Below are 23,646 nucleotides of genomic sequence, written 5' to 3'. Positions count from 1 at the left end.
ATGAAACATATAAGATTCTGAGGGGGCTTGACAGGGTAGATGCTGGGAGTATGTTTCTTTTCATGGGGGAATCTAGAACAAGTGGGCACAGTTTAAAATGCAAGGGGTTTCCCATTTAAGAAGGAGGTTTCTTCTCTCAGGGGGTTGTTAGTGTTTGGAATTCTCTTCCACAGAGAGCAGGGGAGGTTCGGTCATTGAATACATTCAAGGCTGAGTGATTTTTGATTGGCAAGAGAGTTAACAGTTATAGGAAAGTGGAGTTAAGGCCACAACCTGATCAGTCATGATCTTATTGAATGGTGGAGCAGGCTCGATGGGCTGAATGGCCTACACTCAATTCTAATAATCTTCGTCATGCCTGAGTGATGCAATGAGTTAAGCAAAACACTGGAATTGCTTGTTTTAGTAATTGTCTTCACAACCCTGATTTTTAACCTGGCTCCGGTGGGAGAGGGTTCCCCATGGGCTCCTTAGCCCAAGTCCCAGGTTGTTTTAACCGCTGGGTCTCTTAGACCAGAGCTGGTCCACAAGGAATCCTCAAACTTTTTTAAAAATGGAAATTACCTTGACCTCTTCAGGCCATTCTGCTATCTCCTTCCACCTTATATTGGTGGATTTGGCACCGAAGGACACCCCTCCCCCCATGATTTCAAGGTAAAACCATGGCACTGCCAGTGACAGCCTCAGTCCGTGACCTTCACATTTCAATTCTGCCCACAAGTGGCAACCTACTTGCTGCCTGAATTCTGGTAGTTAAAATGGGGAGGGCAGGAATGTAGAAGCTTCCACACAGTCACCATTGCAAAATTTCAAAATGTACTTGTTCTGTTCCTGCTGAGCAGGTTGGTTTAAAATCGGGGCTTATTTGTTAATCACAGTTCCCAACAATAAGTGTGTTAATGTTAGCAATGTCCTACTTGAAGCCTTATACAATAGCAGCTCTTCTGATGAGATTTAGATTGGGCGTGGTCAAGCTGGAATTGGGCAACGCATGCACAGGTTTGCTTAGAAATAGGTAACTTTGTGCTACAGCACAGACTAGTGATCAACTAATGAAATGTAGCATTGTAGGTGCTTGTACTTGTGTGCATGTCTACATAGATGTATAACTTTGTGTCTCTCCAAGATGAGGCATAGTGCATCAGTATTGAATACTTTCTCATTAAGGGAGGTCAGCTTAATTCCCCAAAGACTCTGAGATAAAAACAAAATACTGCAGATGCGGGAAATCTGAAACAAAAGCTCTGAAGAAGGGTCATATAGACTCGCAACATTAACTCTGTTTCTCTCTCTACAGATGCTGCTAGACCTGCTGAGTTTTTCCAGCAGTTTCTGTTTTTGCCCCAGAGACTCTGAACTGTTAATCAAATTATTTATCTTCAGTATTGCGGAAGCCTTGAAGTGCAAAGCAAGTGTTAATGTACAAGGATTATACAAGTGTTAACAATAGTTGAAAATATTAATTTAGCTTGAGTACTCCAGTTTGTATTTTTAACTTTTACATGCAGTTCCTCATTTATTTCATGAAGGCACTCACCAGTCTTGTTTCATTATCGCTGAGTGGAATTCTGAACTTTGCAGATCAGATATTTGATAGGTCCCCTCTGCTGTCTTATTCTATTCTTTCCTTTCCTCCTTTCTTGGAGTAACTAACTGATACTGTGGTGTGGTTCCTTGGGTGAGGTTACCTCTGGTATCTTACACAAGGGCCATGCTTCATGAGTGAGCTTGCAGTTTGCAATGGTAGATTATTCATGCTTGTTCCACGCTTGTCAGACGCCTACCCACACGGTTTCTATTACAAATTACAAATGAAGATAGGACTCAAATCCCTGGCAGTCTTGTTTTATCCCTTTTTCATTCAGGGGGTGCTGAAATCAGGTGTCGCATCCTTTTTGCTACCCAACTGAGATCAGTGAACTTGCCATAGACTATGGATTGAACCTTGGATCTTATGAGTCAGTCTGGCTCAATTTAGGATTTTCAGAAGGCTTTCAATAAAGTCCCCCACACGAGTTTGGTAAGCAAAATTAAAGTACGTGGCATTTTAAAAATTCATTCATGGGATGTTGGGCGTCCCTGGCTAAGCCAGCATTTTTATTGCCCATCCCTAATTGCCCTTGAGAAGGTGGTGGTGAGCTACCTTCTTGAACTGCTGCAGTCCCTGTGGTGTAGTTACACCCACAGTGCTGTTAGGGAGGGATTTTGACCCAGTGACACTGAAGGAACGGCATATAGTTCCAAATCAGGATGGTGAGTGACTTGGAGTGGATCTTTCAGGTGGTGGTATTCCCATGTATCTGCTGCCCTTGTCCTTCTAGATGATAGTGGTCGTGGGTTTGGGAAGTGCTGTCAAAGGAGACTTGTTGAGTTTCTGCAGTGCATCTTGTAGATGGTGCCACTGTAGACAGTATATACTACTGCCACTGTGCATCGGTGGTGGAGGGAGTGAATGTTTGTGGAAGGGATGCCAATCAAGTGGGTTGCTTTGACCTAGATGGTGTCAAGTTTCTTGAGTGTTGTGGGAGCTGCATTCGTCCAGGCAAGTGGAGAGTATTACCTCACATTCCTGACTTGTGCCTTGTAGATGGTGGACAGGTACAGGAGATAATATACTGGCATGAATTAAGGAATGGTTAATAGACAGGAAACAGAGTAGGAATAAATGGATTATTCTCACGTTGGCAGGCAGTGACTAACGGGGAATCACCAGGATCAGTACTTGGGCCCCAGCTGTTCACAATATATATCAATGATTTGGATGTGGGGACCAAATGTATTATTTCCAAGTTTGCAGATGACACAAAGCTCAGTGGGAATGTGTGTTGCGAGGAAGATGTAAAGTGGCTTCATGGGGATTTGAACAGGCTTAGTGAATGGGCAAGAACATGGCAGATTGAATAGAATGTGGAAAAATGTGAGGTTATCCACTTTGGTCAGAGGAACAGATGTGCAGAGTATTTCCTAAATGGTAAGAGATTAGAAAGTGTAGATGTACAAAGGGATCTGGGTATCCTCGTCAATAAGTCACTGAAAGCTGTCATAGAGGTGCAGCAAGCAATTAGAAAGTCTAATGGTATGTCAGCCTTTATCTCAAGAGGATTTGAGTACAGGGTTAGAGAAGTCCTCCTTCAACTGTATAGAACCTTGGTTAGACCACACCTGGAGTACTGTGTGCAGTTTTAGTCCCCTTACCTTAGGCAGGATATTGCTATAGTGGGAGTGCAATGAAGGTTCACCTGTCTTGTTTCCGGGATGGGGGGCTGTCCTATGAAGAGAGATTGAAGAAACTGGGCCTATATTCTCTAGCGTTTCAAAGAATGAGAGGTGATTGAAACCTACAAAATACTTAAAGGAATAGACAGGGTAGATGCAGGTAAGATGTTTCGCCTGGTTGGGGAGTCTAGAACCTGGGGACACAATTTCAGAATAAGGAGGAAACCACTTAGGACTGAGATGAGGAGAATTTTTTTACTCAGAGGATTGTGAATCTTTGGAATTCTCTACCCCAGAGGGGTTTAAAGCAGAAATTGACAGATTTCTAAATACCAATGACATAAAGGGATATAGGGATAGTGTGGAAAAAAGGCATTGAAATGGATGTTCAGTCATGATTGTAGTGAATGGCAGAGCGGGCTCAATGGGCTGAATGGCCTACTCCTGTTGCTATGTTCTATGTCCCTAACTGTGCATTGTCTATGTTTACAGTGGACTTTGCTTACATATTTATGAAATGCTGGAGCCATTGAACAGAACTAGTTCAGCGTTTCAATGTCAATATAAATCGAAGCTCCCGCTTGTTTGGGTTTTGGCTGGACTTCCTGTTCTGAAAGCCACTTACTGAAATGATGACAGTACATGACCAGCTTTGGAGAACAGAGTTTCCCAGGAAAATCTGATATACTGTAACAATACAGGATGTAAACATTTATGATTCACATAAAAAAGCATTGAGGCTCAAATTTCAAACAAATTTGCCACTGTTCTGTGCCAGATGGAGTATTACATTTTTGTCTTGCTTGGGGGATGAGGAGCAGGAAGCCCCACCGACGGGATCTTCCAGTCCCACTGAAGTCCAGTGGAGTTTTGATGGAGCCTAATTTTCCCAGCCCCGCCCCCACCTCGACAGCGCTGTAAAATTCCGCCCACATGTCTCTTCCGATTGGAGAAGAAAATCAATAAAACAAAACTTTAACTTTAGCCTAACCTGCCCAGTGAGAAACTGGGATCAGGTTGTCTGCCTGTTTTGTGTCCTGCCTTAATGTACTTTCCATTGACTCAAAGGTTAATGGCAGGTTAATCGAAGAAGGACAGAGTCAGAAGAATGGAGAAGGAATGAGAAATGGAAGGGCGGAAGTTGATGCTTCTATCCAGTTGATTGCTGGTCTAATGTGAGCTGAGGGGAGGGAGAACCAAAATCTGTAGGGTAAATTAAACTGGGCTGCTTAGCTTCTCAGCATTATGTACTTCTAACTCATTACAGAATTTGATTTAGTTGAAATCTGGCAGTTATAAACATGTTAACCGTTCATGCTGGATATAGCCATCAGTGTTTTCCAGTACCGTATTTGTGACAACATTCTTGTTGCAAAGTAAACTTGACAAGCCCCTCCTCAAATTCCAAAGTTACTTGCTGCTGATTGACAGCTTTGTAGATTGTGGGTCGCAAGCTCATGAGAGATTGTGAATTCTTGCCCACCGTGCTCGGAATTGGCAATTAGAACATATCTGCCAGGAGGTAGGGATTTGGTAACAGTGCTGGGGGGACAAAGATGGACCACTGGTCTTTCTCGGGTGAGGGGTGGTGGGCAGAGGACAAAAGAGTAGGGCAAAGCCCTTTGTGGGGGAGGTGGGTTGCGGGTGTTGAAAGAAATGCTGGTGGCAGTGCTTTGAGAGAAATGTTTGTGCCACTGCAGACATGGTGGGTAAACTAGAACCAAAAACTGTACTTCGTCTTTTCTTACTAAATTGGAGTGGTGGGGAGAAGCTGGGAGCGGCACTCCAGGGTGTTGGGGGGCCGGGGTGGTAGGTGGTGGTGTAGGGAAGGAGGAAGCCATAGCAGCATTCATGGGGTGGGGAAGAGAAAGACGAGGAGCTTGGAGTTGGTAACCTAGACTTTAATGACCTTTTGAAAATCAAAATATCACTTTGCTTTCTGTTCTAAAATTAGAAACTCATCATTTGTAAAGTTTGTACCTGTTTAATGTTAGCCTAGATTTTGAAGGCAGAAGTTCTAAATTCCCTAAGACCTTGAGAAATGCCCCTCGTCTTGGGGAAACAACATTTGTAAGAAATATTGCAAATTCAAATCAGTTGTCTAATGCACTAATGAAAATGATTTGAAGCTTGAGTTTGAATCCCCCATTTGATATTGGATGATTTAAAAAATAACTTTTTTCTTCCAGCAGTAGGTCTTTTGCTGCTTCAGAAGGAAATGACATCTTAAAGGAAAAATAATGCATTCCCCCAAATGACAATTAGATAGTAATTTTCAACAAGATAGAATCCTTTTCATCTGTGCTCCCAATGCTTATGTAAGATGCCAACGTTCGGGTAAATGCACTAATTAAAGTATCAAAAATTATCAAGTGCATTGCCTCATTCTCTCTAGAAAAATCAATCTTGTTCCTTCTCATCTTCCTCTTCCAGGCTTTCGTTCTTAAGTTACCTGTTGGTTAACTTACAAGCCTATGCCCTACTACATTCTGTGTAAATCCTGCTTCCACATGTCATAAGTGTTTTTTTAAAGACCTATTTGGGGCTGTGTCTTTATGTGCCAGATTTTCTGGTCTTTCTAAGTTTCCTTCTGTTTATTAGCTTACCTGCCCAACGATCTAGCCAAGAAATAAGATTCAATGCTGGGAATAGAGTTGTAAAAATAGTTTGGAATATAGAGTTAAGATGCAGGAGAAATTGAATGCTAAAAGAAAAAAAGCTGCATTGAGGGAAACAACAAGCCTTTGAAAGTTTTTATCCTTCTAACTTGCTTCTTAACATTGACCATTCACTTTTGTATCATTTTTGCAACCGTTCGTTTTTACTGTTACTGCAAGCTGTAATACAGTTATATTCCTGTTAGGGGCGCTATTGATCCATTGGAAGTCAGAGCTGTTTTGGCAGCCCCACTGTGCGGAATATTTGTGCAACTTCAGTTCCGTATAATAAACCAGAATCAAAACCAGTGCAAATTTTCTCCCTTTTCTCAGGGACCAGGGGTAGTAGCCCTTCGGACAGCTGTTAATGAGTGGAGGAAAACAAATGCATTTCAGATTTTATCTAATTAATTTAATGTTGCTGATATGAAGGCTCAAATAAAACTTTTAAGAGCCTTCCATGTATTATTCCTCCGTAAGACATGATAAAGGCACTCTTTTGGTCCTCCAGGGAAACAATTTTCCATTAACATGAAATGAAAAATTCAACCATAATTATTAGGTTATTATTTTTTGAAATAGAAGATTTTTAAATATATTTTTAAAAAACAAAACATAGTGCACTTTTATATGCTAACATTACATCCTGTGACTTCTCTCAATCATAGTGCTCAGAGCATGCATGGAATAAGACGACTTCCAAGATCTGAGTCGCCTGACCCCAAAAGGAGGCGTGTACACCAGTGCGACTTTGAGGGCTGCAACAAGGTGTATACAAAGAGTTCTCACTTGAAGGCACATCGAAGGATCCACACAGGTGGGTGCAGTTCCCAAAGTGCTGAATCCAGGCTGTTTTATTCGAGCCAGTTTGACTAGTTGTGTTAGTGGCTTATCTGTTGGTTTCTGGCAAAGACCAGGCTTTTGAAGTACCTTGTCAATGTAGATCTTCTAATAAGTGACATAGACGGCAGTGTATCTAGGGGAATATCGAAAGCCATGGGGGTGGGAGGCTGGTGGGGGTGTATTTTATATGCCAGGTAGATGTTTGTGTGCTTTTTATTCACCATTGCCCATTGAGTACGTTGACCAATGCAAGAGTCTGGTACTGAGAAGGTGGGCATACTGCCTACTGCAACCTCTATGCAAACCTCTAAATTACCCACTGTGGGAAGCCTTGCTTTCTTAAAATTCTGAGCTGGATTTGGAAAATCATTGCTGGATAAAGCCCTAATATTTCAGTACATGGTGACACCTACACTGTTTCTTAATAATTAAAATTGCATCTACCTTCTTCACATTTTGATCGGTTGTTCTGCATTCCATCTGATAATGGGTTAACTGAGTAAACTTCTATACTGAATTCATCATCTGGAGAACTCTCCTTCTGGTTTTGGTTTCATATCAGTGTACCATCAGTGTTTGTCTCCAGCCAGCTGGGAGATGATGTCCCTCCTGATAAAGGGACCATTGACAAAGGACTGCCACCAAAGTGATTTTATGCTTGGGTCTCTAACGTGGGGCTTGAACCTGCTGACTGAGAAGCGAGAGTGTGACCCCCCTGCTACCTTTTGACTTTTTCCAGCATCTACTCCACATGCATGGAAACATTGCCTGCATAAGATTGCTGCTTCTGTGTCATTTTTCTTTTGAGGATCAGGCCCTTGAGACCTTAAGCACCTCAACTGATGCTAGTTGATTCTTCTCTATCTGTGGAGAAACAGCTTGTGACTCCTGCTGTTTTCAGCCCCAGGTCTGCACGCTCAGGAGTGCATCCATGTTTCACCAAGTGATAAGCCCACTGTCTCACTAACTAACTCCTCCCTTGAGTGCTCAAGTATGTTAGATGCCATGGGCTGAATTTTCAGTTGAGGTTGGGCTCCAGAGCAGAGGCAGGCAGGTCTACAATTTAGCGCCACCGTCTGTCGTGCCAGTTCCCTGCCACAATCCTGAGCCAGAATCACTTTCAAAGAGGATACGTCAAGGTCAGATTGACTGCATATCAACAAGTGGCTGGTAGCCAATTATCTGCAAATTTATTTAATTAAGGGACATATTAATGTTCGGTTCCTGCGACAACTGGAATACCCAGTCACCAGTGCAGGCAGTCCACTTGCCAGTCCTGGACTATATCCATGCCAATGTGATGGGCTGAGGGCAGGAAGGGGTTTGGGTCAGTATAGGGCGGTGAGACTGTGATTGTTCACAGATTAAGAAGGGGTGGCATGTGTAGCATAGTGGACACATGTGGCACCTCAGTCATAGTATGTGTATGGACAACCAAATAATCTTTTCCTGGCAGTTCACTTCTGACTTCCAATCACATATGACAAGGATCGTCAACCTGAAACGTTAACTCTGTTTCTCTCCACAGATGTTGCCTGATCTGCTGGGTATTTTCAGGACTTTGTTTTTATTCCAGTCACACATGTCTGTCTTGTTTGAGTCATTGAAAGTATATAGAGTGATATGGTAGTTTAAAAAATGTGCATTACTGTTTCCTGAAGTGTGTTGTGAATATTCAGTTTTCCATTCACTCAGTAATTTACACGAGAACGTGATGTGTGTGGAGGTGAGTCTTACTGCTATCTTCTTTTGGTATACAAATGTGAATTGGGTCTTCACTCACCTAGGCAAACATCTGTGGTCATTAAAGTCTTCAGGTATTGTGATAATATGTTGGTGGTGGAGGTAACATTTATGACTTCAGCTATCTTCCAGCATAATACTTGGATGACTCGTTTATGCCCCCCACCCCCAATAACAGAGGCTGCTCCTCTTTGTTATTCTTCCACTAGTGTGTCCTGAGTTAAACAGGAGTGCCACTGTCACTTTTCCAGCAGCTCAGGAGAGATGTCACCTTATCTCTCTGCTCAGAGAAGTCCCAATACAACTCTTCCAGCCTAACTGAAGTAGGAAGGGGTATGATGTAGGACAACAGAATGCTGCTTTTTTTCCCAGTGCCCTAACTGGTTCTTAATCCTTCAACCATCATCAAAACAGATTATCTAATCATCACGTTGTTCTTTGTGGGAGCTAGCTGTCCACCAAATTGCTTGCTGCATTTCCTGCAGTGACTACACTACACGACAGTACTTTGACTGTAAAGTGCTTTGGGACATTATGAGGCTATTGAAGGTGCTATATAAATGCTAATGTTTCTTTTCTTTTTCTTTCCTTGCTTCTTTCTTCCTTTTCTGTTTTATTTAGACAACTTGGCAGAATTATGCAGTGACCCTGCCATTCCCCTGACCCCAAAGAGCTAAAAGTGAATTCTGTGCCTCGGATGATGTATCACTGCCAAATATTCATAAGTGTTCAAGTGTCAGCTGTGCCTCAGTGGGTAGCACTCTTTTCTCTTAAGTCACAAGGTTCTAGGTTCAAGTCCCACTCCAAGGGTTGAGCACAAAACTCAAGGCTAACACTTCAGCGGAGTACTGAAGGAGTGCTGCACTGTTAGAGATACTGGATGGATGTAAAAGACCCCTTGGCAGTACTTCAAAGAAGAGCAGGGGAGTTATCCCCAGTTTCCTGGCCAATATTTATCTCTCAACCAGCATCACAAAAACAGATTGGTTGTTTTCACATTGTTGTTCGTGGAAATTTGCTGTTTGGCTGTCACATTACATTAGTGACTACACTTCAGCAGTACTTCATTGACTGTAAAGCGCTTTTAGCATCTGCTAGTCGTGAGAAGTGCTATATAAATGCAAGTTTTTTTTTAAACTTCATCCCTGTCTGTGTCTTCAGCCGATCTTTGTGGAGAGTGCTGACATATGCAAAGAAAAATGTGGATCGAGGCTCTCTTCTTTAGAGGAACGCCTTCCCAACATTCTAATTTACAAAGAACATAATGAATTTTGGCAGAGTGCAGCTTTCAGATTAATATTGCACGTTGGCTAAGCTAAGAGCTTGCAATAACTCATCCTAATAGAAGCTAAACAGTTGACATTATTGCTAAACGTTTCAGTAACTTGACACTTATGATATCTGATGTCCACAAGAGGTTGCTGGAAGACTGAAGAAAGTCCGTGCTTTAATTATAATGTGCAGGCCTCCTGGATGTCACGAGGATCTTTATTTAAAATTAGATTCAGGTGACAAAAAAAATAATAATTTGGGAACTTTTCTCAAAATGGCTGTAGCATGTTTAATGATCTTCCTTCCTCAGAGTTCCTCAAATCTCCCACCCCAGCCCCATCTCAACCCATCCCATGTGATGCTTCTCATAGCACCAGTTTTTGTGACTTGCCCACTTCTCATGTATTTTCTTGCAGGGTGAGAGTGGGTGTCAGGGGTTGTCTGTCCCTTCGACATGCAAGGACTGAATCACCTTGTACATTGCCTCCATATTAAAGCATCATTTAGAAGTTTGATTTGAAAGAAATCATTATGGCCGCTTCAGTGAGCTCAACTTTCAGCCAGTTCAGGTGTAGGGTTGGGAGGGGATTTTCAACCCAGTCAACAGATCCCAACAGGTGATTCCTTCTGCAGATGTCAACTTGATCTACTTTGATGTCTGGGTTTCCCAGGCTGTCTGCCAAATGATGGGTTCAAATCCTTTTTCTATCTTACAAAATACAACTTAGAAAAAGTATGAAAACCCCTTCTCTTGGTGACAGCGATCTATGCTGAAAAACTGCAGGTCATCATTAGGATTATTGTGTCTTAAACGTGAGCTCCAACATTAGTGCCATTGGATTATTGAACTTGGATGGGTTGGGGGAAGGGAGGGGAAATATTATTACAGCTAAGTTATAACCATGACAAAAGAGCTGACCTCAAGAGGGGAGGGGAGAGTGATTGCCTTTGACATCAAGGTAGTATTTGACCAAGTGTGGCATCAAGGAGCCGTGGCAAAATTGAAGCCGATGGGAATTGGGCAAATTTTCCACTAGTTGGAGTCATACCTAGCACAAAGGAAGATGGTTGTCATTGTTGGAAGTCTATCATCTCAGTTCCAGGACATCACTGCAGGAGTTCCTCAGGGTAGTCACCCAGACCCAACCATCTTCAGCTGCTTTATCAATGACTTTCCCTCCATCATAAGGTCAGAAGTGGGGATGTTTGCTGATGATTCCACAATGTTTGATACCAATCGCAATTTCTCAGGTACTGAAGCAGTCCAGGCCAATATGCAGCAAGACCTGGACAACATTCAGGCTTGGGCTGATAAGTGGTAGGTAACACAAGTGCCAGGCAATGACCATCTCCAGCAAGAGAAAATCTAACCACCACCTTTTGACATTCAATGGCATTACCATCACTGAATCCCCCACTATCAACATCCTGGGGTATTGAAATCCATTGACCAGAAAATGAACTGAACCAGCCATGTAAATACTGTGGTTAGAAGAGCAGGCTAGAGGCTGGGACTTCAGTGGCAAGCAACTCACTTCCTGACTTCCCAAAGCACATCATTTACAAAGGACAAGTCAGGAGTGTGATGGAATACTCTCCACCTGCCAGGATGAGTGCAGCTCCAACAATGCTTAGGAAGCTTGATACCAGGGCAAAGCAGCCCGCTTGATCAGCACCCAATTCTCCACCTTCAACATTCACTCCATCCACCATGGATGCATAGTGGCAGCAGTATGTACTATATACAAGGTGCACTGCAGCAACTCACTAAGGCTCCTTCAACAGCACCTTCCAAACCCACAGTCTCTACACTGAGAAGGACAAGGGCAGCAGATGCATGGGTACACCACCACCTGCAAATTCCATTCCAAGTCATGCACCATCCTGACTTGGAACTATATCGCCGTTCCTTCACTTTTGTCACTGGGACAAAATCTTGGAACTCCTTTCCTAATAGCACTGTGGGTGTACCTACATGACATGGACTGTAGGGGTTCAAGAAGGGGGCTCATCACCACCTTCTCAAGGACACATAAGGAGGGGAAACAAATGCTGGTCTTGTCAGCAATGTCCACACCCCATGAAAGAATTTTTAAAGAAAGTAAAATACTGCAGGTGCTGAAAATCTTAAATTAGAACAAAAATGTTGGAAACACTCAACAGGTGAGTTAGCATCAGGGGAGAGAGAGATGTTTGGGTTCATGTTTCGGGTCTTGTGACATTTGGTTCCTACAAAGGAACATAAGGTCCTCAATGTTAACCTTACCTTCCTCTCTCCACTGATGCTATCTGACCAGCATTTTCTACGTTTTTCACAGTTAAACCTGGTCTTGTATTTACCTGACATGTACAGATATACCCAGGCCGCCTAACTCAGAAACACTGAGGCCTGTTGCTGAAATCATGAGCACAGCAAAGGCTGGGACTTGACCATTGGACCTTCCTGGCCTGTATCACAGGGTGTATTAAACTACCCTGGACTATACTCCTTGTCCACAGTAACATAAAAATGTGCTGCTTATCTACACACGGTTAGAGCGCGTTAATAACCTGAAACAGAATGTGGGGAGGGGCCAGTTCTGCAGAAAGAGGAGGTGCATCATTCACTTTGGCAGGAAGAATAAAAAATAATCTTATTATCTAAATGGTGAGAGATTGCAGAGCTCTAAGATTCAGAGGGATCTGGGTGCCCTAGTGCATGAATCATAAAAGATTAGTATGCAGGTAGAGCAGGTAATTAGGAAAGCTAATAGAATGTTATCATTTATTGTGAGGGGAATTGAATACAAAAATAGGGAGGTTATGCTTCAGTTGTACAGGACATTGGTGAGACCACATCTGGAGTATTGTGTACTGTAATGGTCTCCTTGTTTAAAGAAAGATGTAAATGCGTTAGAAGCAGTTCAGAGAAGATTTACTAGACTAATATCAGGAATGGGCGGGTTGTCTTATGAGGAGAGGTTGGACAGTTTAGGCTTGTATCCACTGGAATTTAGAAGAGTAAGAGGCGATTTAATTGAAACATTTTAGACCCCTGAGGGGTCTTGATGGATGTGGAGAGGATGTTTCCTCTTGTGAGAGAATTTAGAACTAGGGGTCACTGTTTAAAAATAAGAGGTCGCTCATTTAAGACAGAGAGGAGGAGAAATTTTTTGAGGGTTGTGTGTCTTTGGAACTCTCTTCCTTAAAAGGCAGTGGAAGCAGAGTCTTTGAATATTCTTAAGGCAGAGCTATATAGATTCTTGATTAACAAGAGGGTGAAAGATTATAGGGGGTAGGCAGGAATGTGAGGTTGATTTTACATTCAGGTCAGCCTTGATCTTATTGAATGGTGGAGCAGGCTCGAGGGGCCGAGTGGCCTACTCCTCCTAATTTGTATGTTCGCATAGAAAAGGCTTGTGAATCGTTGAGCGGCAGAATGCGACATGAAGGCAGAAGAGATCATTGGGCCAGATTAAACCATGCAGGTGGACAGTGTCGACCAACCTGGAGAGCTGTCTTTGATTCTACAAAATTCCTTCTGTTAATTGTTGTTCTTAGGAAGAGTAACAGACAAGGTAGCCAATCTATTCCACTGATTGTTTTAATTCCACAATTGACCCCAGCACCACTAGGCTGACGAGCAGTGTTCCCTTTAAAGTTTAGTGTATGTGAACGGCTGGTATTTTCAGTATGTGACTCCTTTAAATTTCTTTGTGTACACTGTATTTATCATAGAACAAGGCCTATGGCGTACCTTCCAGGCTGCTGTGCATGGAAACATTACTGCTGAAGGTAAAATCAACAAAGATTTGACTCCTGCTCACTATTCATTGATCCTAACTGGAAAGTGCAGGCATGCAGATATCTAATGATGATGGATGAGTTTTGACTGTGACGGCCCCATGGTGGAGATGCTTGCTACAGCTCATCGTCCAGCTTCATACACACAACAGCCACTTGTCAGGCAATGTCCATGGAACTGTACTTTAGCAGTCTTCAGAAGGGGAAAACTGGTCAAAGGACTGATATCAGATGAAAATTGTGCAGAGTAAAAATGCATTGACATAAGTTTGATTCATACCAGTGCTTTCTGGAAAATGTTGTCATTAATACATGGAAAAGAATGATCATATTAAATCTGTTTTCAGTACTGTTTCATGCTTTGCTGGCTGGCTCATTAACTTATGCGTAAGAGAAAGTTTCAATTCATTTCACTGCAGAAGTGATACTATCTTCAGCTGAAGTTCCATGTTCATTTTACTGGATTCATTGTAGGTTTGTGCTGAGCATAAATACTAAATAGGTATGCAGTGCATTCACTCATGGGCCTTAGCATCATGGCAAAGTAGTTGCTGCTAAAGTTAGTGCATAAATCAACGGGACGAAAGCTGGAGCTTCATGTCCAGACCTGGTCTAATGGAGATTTGTAGGTGGAGTTTACATTTCCTGTTGTAAATGCAATATAAATGTTTTCCTACATCAGTGTTAATCCAGTTCACTATTTTGAGTAATGGCAGATTAAGATTTTTGTTTCAATCACAAGTGTTCTCTGTATATCAGTTGCAAGAAATGTTGTGATGCTCAAAGAAACTGATAGCAGGAAGTAAAGACTACACTTGGTAGAGCCAGTGTTAAATAGCTTTTCCAAAACCCACTGAACTTAGGAGTGACATGCTCTTGGGAGCATCAGTTGCAGGAGGTTGCCTATAGAACATTAGATTGGTATTGGGTGGTGATATTTCTCTGTTGTTTATTGAATGCATTTTCTTATTACATCATTTGAGACCTGAAATGTGGAAGAAGTACTTTCTTCATTGTCGATAGAGAACATAGGATAAATGTTTTGTTTAACATACTGCTCTGATATTTATGGGTGTACTGATTTGAATCACTCTTGGTGGTGCCCTCTAGCGCAGGCACTTGTACAGAGTTATCATTCCAGAGTTATTGGGTGTTTATCGTGGAGTCAGTGAGGATCAACTTGCTGACTATTGCTGCTACAGATTGAATTAGTTACTAGTTAGACACTAGAATATTAAACTGAGATGACCTAAATCCAGACACTGAAGCTACACAGATGCAAGCTGATCCTGGAGGATGGGATTTCTAGACAACGTAGAACCAATTGTGATCAACTTACAAAAGGCCCAGAATTTCTTTTCCCCATGAGCAGTCATGAGCAATTAGGCATTATAATCCGAATACTGACCTGCTTTAAAATTTGGTGGAAGAATTCAGAATTAGTGATCACATTGCGATTTAAAAAAAAAGACTGCGAACTATATGAACTGGGTAAACAGGCTGAATAGATAAAGTTAGATTTATTCCGTAAGTGGGATTTCACAGCTAAGCTCAATCTGGTTCTCACCTAAGAATCACACGTTCAATTTCGGTAGCATTCTCACAGAGAAGGCAGCATCCTGTAAATTTCCTTTTAATACCCACCACCACCCACACACAACCACCCCCCCCCCCCCACACACACACACACACACCCCCCCCACAAAACTTCCGGGGCCTCCTCCCAATCATCCTAAGGGTACTGAAGCAAACTGCAGCGCCTTACTGGTACCCTGACTAAGATCTGCTAACTTAACACAGACTGGAATTCCTCCCTGGCACCTTCTGATCTACATGGCTCAATGCTACACTGCAGCCTACCTACATCCACCAGGCCATTGAGTAAACTCTATTGAGTTTTTCAGTTAAGCTATGCCGTAAAACTATTTTGCCTCAGTAAAAATAACTCCTGGACATAAATTTATCAAGTGAACTCTAGTCAGATAAAGGTGAAGCTGACAGATAATGGCTGTAGACTGACTTTGGAATTTGATTGAACTCCATGATAGAGTACAGATTCCTTTTACCTTATAGCCAGTTATAAAATCTTTTGTTTGTGTTCTATCTAAGACGTTGCTAAGATACAAAAGAGGCAGTATCTGTTTGTGGTTGGCATAGGTAGTAGTCTCAGTCAAACAGTGCCGTACTTTGTTAGATTCCTAAAGCAGGTTATTTAAAATGAATGTGAATGAAACTAATAAAAGTGAAACGAGCTGTGTTTAGACAAGGACATCAAGAACATTTTACTGAAAGAAATCAGATTTACTAAAGTATTCAATCACCAAGAGGGGTTCTCTAGCATTTCACTCTCCTGTAGCCTATTCATATTAGGTTAACTAAATGGCCAATGTACGAGATAAATCTTGTTTCCCATAAATGTATGTTAGACTTATTTGAGCCTCTGATAAGAAACAGGTAAATGTTGTAAGCGTATGTTCCATTGAAAACAAAACCTTAAGAAATCTTTCATGAAGGAGAATTCATTGAAGTGGTTAATATAGTGGAACCCTTCAAGATGTTTCCTATGCAGCTCAGAGAACAGCAGGAAAAGGTGAAATTCCTTCTACTTGTGTTATGCTCAGACAAGGAACTACTATGCAAAGGATCTCTGTTACATGGGATAATTTGCATGTTTTCACAAAGCAGCGTTGATGTGTCAGCAAAGGGTGTTGAGATTTGCATAGTATCAAGTCAGCTTCCACATCCACAGTTTGTCCTAATTTGATAGCGTTCATTTTCTATGGGTAGAGTGAACACATGATGAACACAGCCTCTATGATTTCTATTCATTGCCTTGCTTAAATAGTCACTGTTTTTATTATTGTGTGTTCATGTCATTTCTTGACTGACTGTGAGTAAGTTGCTGTGCATTACGTTCATCTCCCATTTAGTATGACAAGCATAACAGACATGGAACCTTAGTTTTTATATTCTTTCCTTTCAGTAATGAGTTTTTTTCTTCAGAATTACATAATTGAATAGAGTTCCAATTCCAAGATTCTACAGTACAATTTATGGCCCCTCTATCTCCTAGGAACAGGTTTATACTGTACACTGCCATTGATGGTTTTATTCTTTAAGTCCGTTCCTAAGTTAAATTACAAAATATAACAAAAAAAAAATCATGAATCTTGCTAAGTAGTAAGGGCCTTATTAAATTGTTAGTATTCAAGGGTGTCAGTGTCAGATCTACTTTTATTCTTAAATTAATATTATTCCTTTGAACTGAACTGTTGAACTAATGTGATCGTGCTTAAATGATTGGATAAATTAGCAGCACAATCACCTGTGAATTAAAAGGTCATAGTTTCAAGCCTCATTGCAGGACTTAAGCACATAACCTAGGCTGACACTTCAGTGCTGAGGGAGTGTTACACGATTAGAGGTGTTGGGCTAGATTTTGTTACCAGGCGGGTAGCTTGCTTTGGTAAATGTCCCAACTCAGCAGGCCCACTTCGATTTAAAGGGCCCCGGTAGACCCAATTTTCATGCTGGGAAGGTGGGGCCAGCTGACCCAGGAAACAGATCCTAGGCGGTCACAAAGGCGGGGAAATGCCAAGATGGACTGGTTAGAAGACCCACCTCCATTTTCTATGACTTCATCCAGCTGTTTCAGGAGCTGTTAGGCCCTCTAATCCTCACACATCCCCTTCATTCCCCCCATGCTAACCCATGGCCTTCATATCTGCCCCCCACTGATGCTACCTCCATAGCCATTCACCCAGTATTCAACATGGGCAGGCCTCAGAAGCCATGTGGAGATGAACGGACTTCTGACAATCTAATGCAGCTCTGGCTCATGATCCCAGTCATGAAGTCCATTCAAAGCTCTTAAATCACCCCAAGTAGTTAATCTGTTATAAAATCAAACACACTTCTATTCAGCAGCCACACCAAAGACAGTTAATTATTTAATAAACTCTTTAAATTGTCACTCCACCTGTGAATTCAGAATTAAAAGCAAAAAATGCTGGAGATACTTAGCAGGTCAGGCAGCATTGCTGGAAAGAAACCGAGTTAATGGGCGGAATAGGCCCAGATTTGCACTAAGTGCAATAGTGGGCAGGTAAAATGCTGTTTTACCCGCTGACCGCGATGGCTGGTTTTCACGCCATATTATTCCAACCCCACCGCATTACTTATGCATTTCTGGGAAACACACCATTTCCATGGTGCGTGGGCTCTCATTCACCCACCACGTCATCACCTCGCCATTTCATCATGCCAGGCACCACATTTAAAGTACAGTTGCACTCAGTGCTTCCAATCTGGGACTGCAGCAAAGATGACATGGCCTCGAAAGCCCTCGAGCACCTTTTGCATGCTGTGGAGGCCCTCGTGATGTCCTCTACCCCCACTCTGGCTGCAGGAGGGGCAGCTACATTACCACTCTGGCTTGGTAGGCGATGGCAGTGGTGATCAGTGCCAGTGCTGCACAGAAGAGGTTAGCCATCCAATGCAGATAGAGGATGAATGGCCTCATCCGTGCAGCCAGGGTAAGGCAATCATCTTATCACTCTAAACTCTCATACTCACATCACACATTCACTGGCATCTCGCTCACTGCCAGCTCAAGGGACACCACCACCCATTCTCTCATATCCTCACATGTTCACCTGGCCTCATCTTCTCTGGAGAATGCCTCCTCAGCCCTCACCATCTTGAGGCCGCTTGTGCAGATCAGCATGTGCCTCCACACACACCCTGGGATACCCTCCTTCCCCAGTACTGCTCTTGTCCTGCAAATTTTTCCCTTGCCTAAGGCCACTTCTCCCCCTTCCCCAAGCAAGACCTTTCCCTGCAGCTGTTGAAAAGCCACCCACATATGGCTGACCTCGTAGGCAGGGGCCTACCAGTGAGCCCCCATAAAAATGATGTGGTGCTGTCTGTGAAGGCTGGTGCTGATGATTGCGAGTGCCGACCGAAGCAAGGCAGGGAAACAAACCTTGAAGTCCCGAGTGAAGTGCAGCCTTATGTATGCTCTTGTGAAATACATTGGCGTGTTTCCCTGCGGACAATTGAGCAGCCCGGGGTGGGGGGATGAGTCCAGCGGGCTGACCTTATAATGATATGCTGATGCATTACAACGAGGATCCTGATGTCTGATGGTGGGGAACACCATCGGCAGGCAGAGCAGATGATCGCAAACTGGTTTCACGCCGTCGTGAAACCAATTTTTGGTCTTCTCGCCATATTGTTCGCTTATGCCTAACACCGGCCGGCACAGAAAACCCCAGTTAACGTTTCAGGTCAAGAAAAATAGAAACGTAAGAGTTTTTAAGCCAGTGGAAGCAAGGAGGGAGCAGGAAGAACATGAGGAAAGTTCTATGATAGGGTGGAGGCCAGGAGATTAAATAACAAAAAAAATTCATGATGCAACAGCCAATGTTAGTGGTAATAGTGGTATAGTACAGAAACAAAAGTTGTGTTCAGATGAGTGAATGGCTACATAGCAACCATCTGAATGCATGTATTAATTGTAGCTTTGAGGAATGTAGTGACTGTAGCTTTAAGACTTAGTGTTGTATAGTATCACGTGACAGTGTGAACGAATGAACTCTAAGCGCAGCGAACCTTAGCGTGGTAGTTCTTTTTCTAATTGTGGAGCTTGATGGAAGCAGGTAACTGCTGCTGCCGCCTGCAAAAAAAAAAGTTGGATGTTCCTAATGAGAAACCTGTCTGGAAAATCAAGTCCATGACAAACTGGCGATGAGGATAGATCAGGTCCGGCGTTGTCCCTTATCCAGTGACTGAGAGTATCTTGTTTAAACAGAGGAAAAGGAAGATATACTCACCAGATATGCCACATTTTGGCAGGGCTGACCCCTTCAAACCATCTACAGAGGATTGGTGTCAATATGTAGAATGCCTTGGGTTCTATTTCCAGGCAAACAAAATCACGGGGGATGAAAAGAGGAGGGCAATTCTCCTAAGCGTTCGCAGGAGTAAAACCTATAATTTAATATGAAATTTGACGGCCCTGAACGCCCCCGATTCAAAGACCTCATTAAGGGACACTTTCAACCCAAACCCTCAGTCACCATGCAGAGGCTCAGATTTAATTCGAGGGTTAGAGCCCTGGGGGAGACCATTGCTTCATAACGTGGCGAAATTGAAACAATTGACTGAACACTGGTTTTGGAGCGATCCTAAGTGATATGCTCAGTGATCGTTTGGCCTGCAGTGTGCAAAATGATGCCATTCAATGATGATTATTAGCTGAAGTAAACCTTGATTTTTAAAAAGCATTGGAAATAGCGCTCGCGATGGAAAGCGCCGAATGGGACGCGCAGGCTATACAAAGTGCACAAAATGGTGCCGTTTTCTAGTTGGGGCGGGAATGGATAGCTGGGTGTGGCGCGTAAAGAAGGACTTCGCCACGAAGTGGGAGACGGTCCCCGCTACCCAAAAATTTAAAATAAATACAGGAAACAGCTCAGCAGCAAATCTGAAAATGAATTGTTACCGATGTGGAAGCAATCATACTCCTGAAATTTGCTGTTTTAAAGAAGTGAAGGCTATTTTTGCCATAAAAGAGGGCACATACTGAAGCATTGTAAAACAGCAATGAGACAGACTCCCAGATAGCAAAGTAAGTTAATTGAAGTACATAATGTGGAAGAACCAGAAACCACCAATTCTGATATTTACTCCATATTTAATGTAAAAGTAGGGAAGACAGAGCCAATCACCATTAGTCTGCAGGTAAATGGAAAACCTTTAATGATGAAAGTGTACACTGGTGCTTCAACCACTGTAGTTGGAGAGCACACCTTCAAATATTTAAACAAGGGTACTCAACAATTTAATTTGGAGCAGGCTTCAGCCAAATTGAAAATTTATACTGGCGAAGCTGTCCAAGTGAAGGGTGTTACCACTCTGCCGGTTTATTACAAGTACCAAACAGCACAACTCGCAGTGATGGTAGTGGAAGGCGAAGGACCAAGCCTTCTAGGTCGTGATTGGTTGAAATAAATTAAACTAAATTGTTCTGAAATTTTACATCTATGAGTAGGAGGACTGCCAGAGCTGCTAAAGAAATATGACAAGGTTTTTCGAGGTGAACTGAGGAGAATCAAAGGCCTACAGGCTAAGATCTATGTTGATTCAGAAGTAACTCCTCATTTCTTTAAAGCAAGGCCGTTGCCATATGCTCTGAGGGAGAAGGTTGACACCGAATTGAACAGTTTAGAGAGACTGGGGGTCATAATAGCCGGTTCAATTCTCAGAGTGAGCAACACCTGTCGTCCCTGTCTTATCATCTGGATCATCTGGATCTGTGGGGACTATAAGCTAACAGTAATCAAAGTTGCCAAGTTGGACAAGTGCCCCGTCCCCAAGATTGAGGATCTCTATGCTAAATTAGCAGGAGGAACAACTTCTACTAAATTAGATATAAGTCACGCTTAACAGCAGCTGGAACTAATGATACCTCCAGAGAGTTTGTGACCATAAAGAGTTATATCGATACACTCATCTGCCCTTTGGTGTTTCTTTGGCCTGCGCGATTTCCTAGAGTAGATGGAGAGTTTGCTACAAGGCCTACCTCAAGCCGTGGTTTACCTGGATGACGTCCTAATAACGGGGTTCATGGAAGCTGAACGCTTAGCTAATTTGGAAGAAGTCTTGAAATGATTTTTGGAAGCAGGGGTGCACTTAAAAAAAAAAGAAAGTATACCTTTCAGGCAAACAAAGTTGTTTATTTGGGCCACCTGGTGGATGCCCAAGGGTTACACCTAGTTGAAGAAAATGCTAAAGCCACAGTCACTACATTCCTTAAAGCTCCAATACAACATGAAGGGAAATAATTTAAGGTAACACCAACCCAGCAAAACTAAAAAAGGAAAAAGACAAAATAAGGAGAGAAGAAAAAACATCCAGAACAAGATGAAGGTTATGATTTAAAGTTGTTGACTTTGATGTTGGGTTCAGAAAGCTGTAGAATGCGGAGACTAAAGATAAGGTGCCGTTCCTCAAGCTTGCATTGAGCTTCACTGGAACACTGTAGCAGGCCATGTGGACAGAAAGGTCAGTGTGGGAGCAAAGTAGAGAATTAAAATGATAAACATCCAGAAGCTAGGGGTTATGTTTGTGTACTGAATGGAGGTGTTCCACAAAGCGATCACCAGGTCTATCTTTGGTCTCCCCGATGTGGAGGAGACCACATACTAAGCTGCAAATACAGTATACTAAATTGGAAAAAGTACAAGTAAATCACTGTTTCATTTGGAAGGAGTGTTTGGGGTGAGAAGGGAGGAGGTATAGGACAGGTATCTTCTACCTCAGAAAACCTGTTGAGATGCTTTTGTAGCTTTTGAACTTCACCCAAGCATTCATAATGGCATAACAGCCCTTGGAAGATGTCAACAATGAATTCTGTTGAAAATGTGAAATGAGTGGCCTTGTTTTTTTCTAACCTACACCAGATGGTCTGTTAATCAAAGTAGTCCAGCAGACAGTGTATTTTAACTTTCAGTGACAGCTTAAACCTTTTTTTTTCAAGTTTAAAGAGCAGGGGATTTTAAAAAAACTTCAGATTATGACACTTAAACAGACCTTATCCGCCCTTCAAGAGTGTTTACATCTAGTCCATAAATTCATGACTCCCACACTAATGGGTTAAGGCCCCTGGAGTAGCCAAAACAGGACCTGTTTGAACTCAGCACTAAGTTCATGGCCCTGCTGAGTTCGGGTTTCCTGCTAGTGTGAATCTCACTCCATCCCCTTTCCCCTGCCAGAAATGGAGACAGGATTTCTGCATCCACGTCCCATCCCCATTTTTAAATTTAAATCCGACTCTAAAGCTAAGCTGATTGCCCCATTGTTGCTCCATGTGCAGATGAACTTGAGCCTCAACCTTCCTGGCATCTGTGGTCCAGTAATGCAACTCCTTTACACCTTTATTCCTCTGACAGCTGAGTGGGTAAATACAATACAATTCTAGTAGGGTACTTATTAGGAAACATCTAACATGAGGATTCACTTCACAGTATTTGTGTGGTGGGTTGGAGATTGAAGAAATTTGCCTGTCGTGACCTGTGATTAAAGAGGCACAATTGCTTTGCATGTAGGAAGGTAAATGCAATCACAAAAGCGAAACTAAATTACATTGAATGAAGAAAATCTTGCACTTGGGTAAATGTCTTCTCGCTCTCTCCATCACCCTTTCACCACAATACAGTTTTAAAGAACACAAAACAAAAGCTGCAATAAATGTCGAATCAGAAGAGTGTTTTTCTCACACATGGTCTTTTTGTTTAAAAAAAATATATAAAATGCACCTGAACAACGTTTTTGATATGTGTCCTTTTGTTTCTTATAATTCCTTAACTACTGAGCAGAAGGTACTCAAATCTAAAGAAAAATACTCCATCAGTACAGTGGCTGGTGCTGATCCATCTTGGAAAATTAGATGTACTGCACATGCTCACACTGCAAGAGTCCAGAACGAGGCTGAGGCCTTCATGTAAAAATTTTAATGGAGAATTTCTAGTTCAGATAAGAAATGCATTCAGTGGTAAGATTTTAAGTAAGATATCTAAACATTTATTACAGTACAAAAGGGAATCGGGTTGGGGATGGGAGCAGTTTTGGCCTTAATGGTGCAATTATACGTACATTTCATTTCATCCTTTATCTTACTTAGTGAGTGGTGAACTAACTCTATGGGCTAGATTTCACGGGGCCAAGGGCCAGGTGCCTCTGACCGACCGACTTTTTAAAAGCCTATCCTGTAGCGATAATATACAGGTGGGGTGGGCTAAGCTGATTGGCCAGCAGCTCTAGCAGTCCCAGCAGTGCCAGAACTCAGTAGCAGGCACTGCTGGGACTGCAAGAAGGCCCCTGGGAGACATGGCAAGTCCTGGGCTTTTAGTAGGGGGGAGGGATCAGAGAGCTTGGGGAGGGAAGTGGGGTACTGGGTTTTGGAGGCCAGGCGGGAAAGAACAAAGTGGGTGGGGTGGGGAGGGTGCTCTGGATGTGCACTGGCCACCCCCGATTGATGAGTACCCACTTCCCACCTTTTCAAAGAAATTTCGAAAACAACCTGCCTGCCATTGCCCAGCATTTTATGGCAGTGGATTGAGGTCCTTAA

General features: G+C 42.6%; 1 protein-coding gene across 10 annotated transcripts in view; it reads left to right on the top strand.

Moving 5' to 3' along the window:
• Positions 1 to 23,646, top strand: part of LOC144683748 (Krueppel-like factor 12) — a 190,252-nt gene that overhangs the window by 164,542 nt on the left and 2,064 nt on the right. For 7 of the 10 annotated variants that reach the window (XM_078547094.1, XM_078547097.1, XM_078547102.1 and 4 more), the window contains 2 exons: positions 6,542 to 6,690; positions 13,449 to 13,505. In XM_078547094.1, coding sequence (XP_078403220.1) covers positions 6,542 to 6,690; positions 13,449 to 13,505 — 206 coding nt within the window. The remainder of the gene's footprint in view (positions 1 to 6,541; positions 6,691 to 13,448; positions 13,506 to 23,646) is intronic. The other 3 variants (XM_078547095.1, XM_078547101.1, XM_078547093.1) reach the window with 1 other exon arrangement.

Source organism: Cetorhinus maximus, chromosome 8, assembly GCF_964194155.1.
Source record: "Cetorhinus maximus chromosome 8, sCetMax3.hap1.1, whole genome shotgun sequence".
In the NCBI taxonomy this organism is placed as follows: domain Eukaryota; kingdom Metazoa; phylum Chordata; class Chondrichthyes; order Lamniformes; family Cetorhinidae; genus Cetorhinus; species Cetorhinus maximus.
Note: the sequence above shows the minus strand (reverse complement) of the source record. Positions and strands in the feature narration are given on the sequence as shown.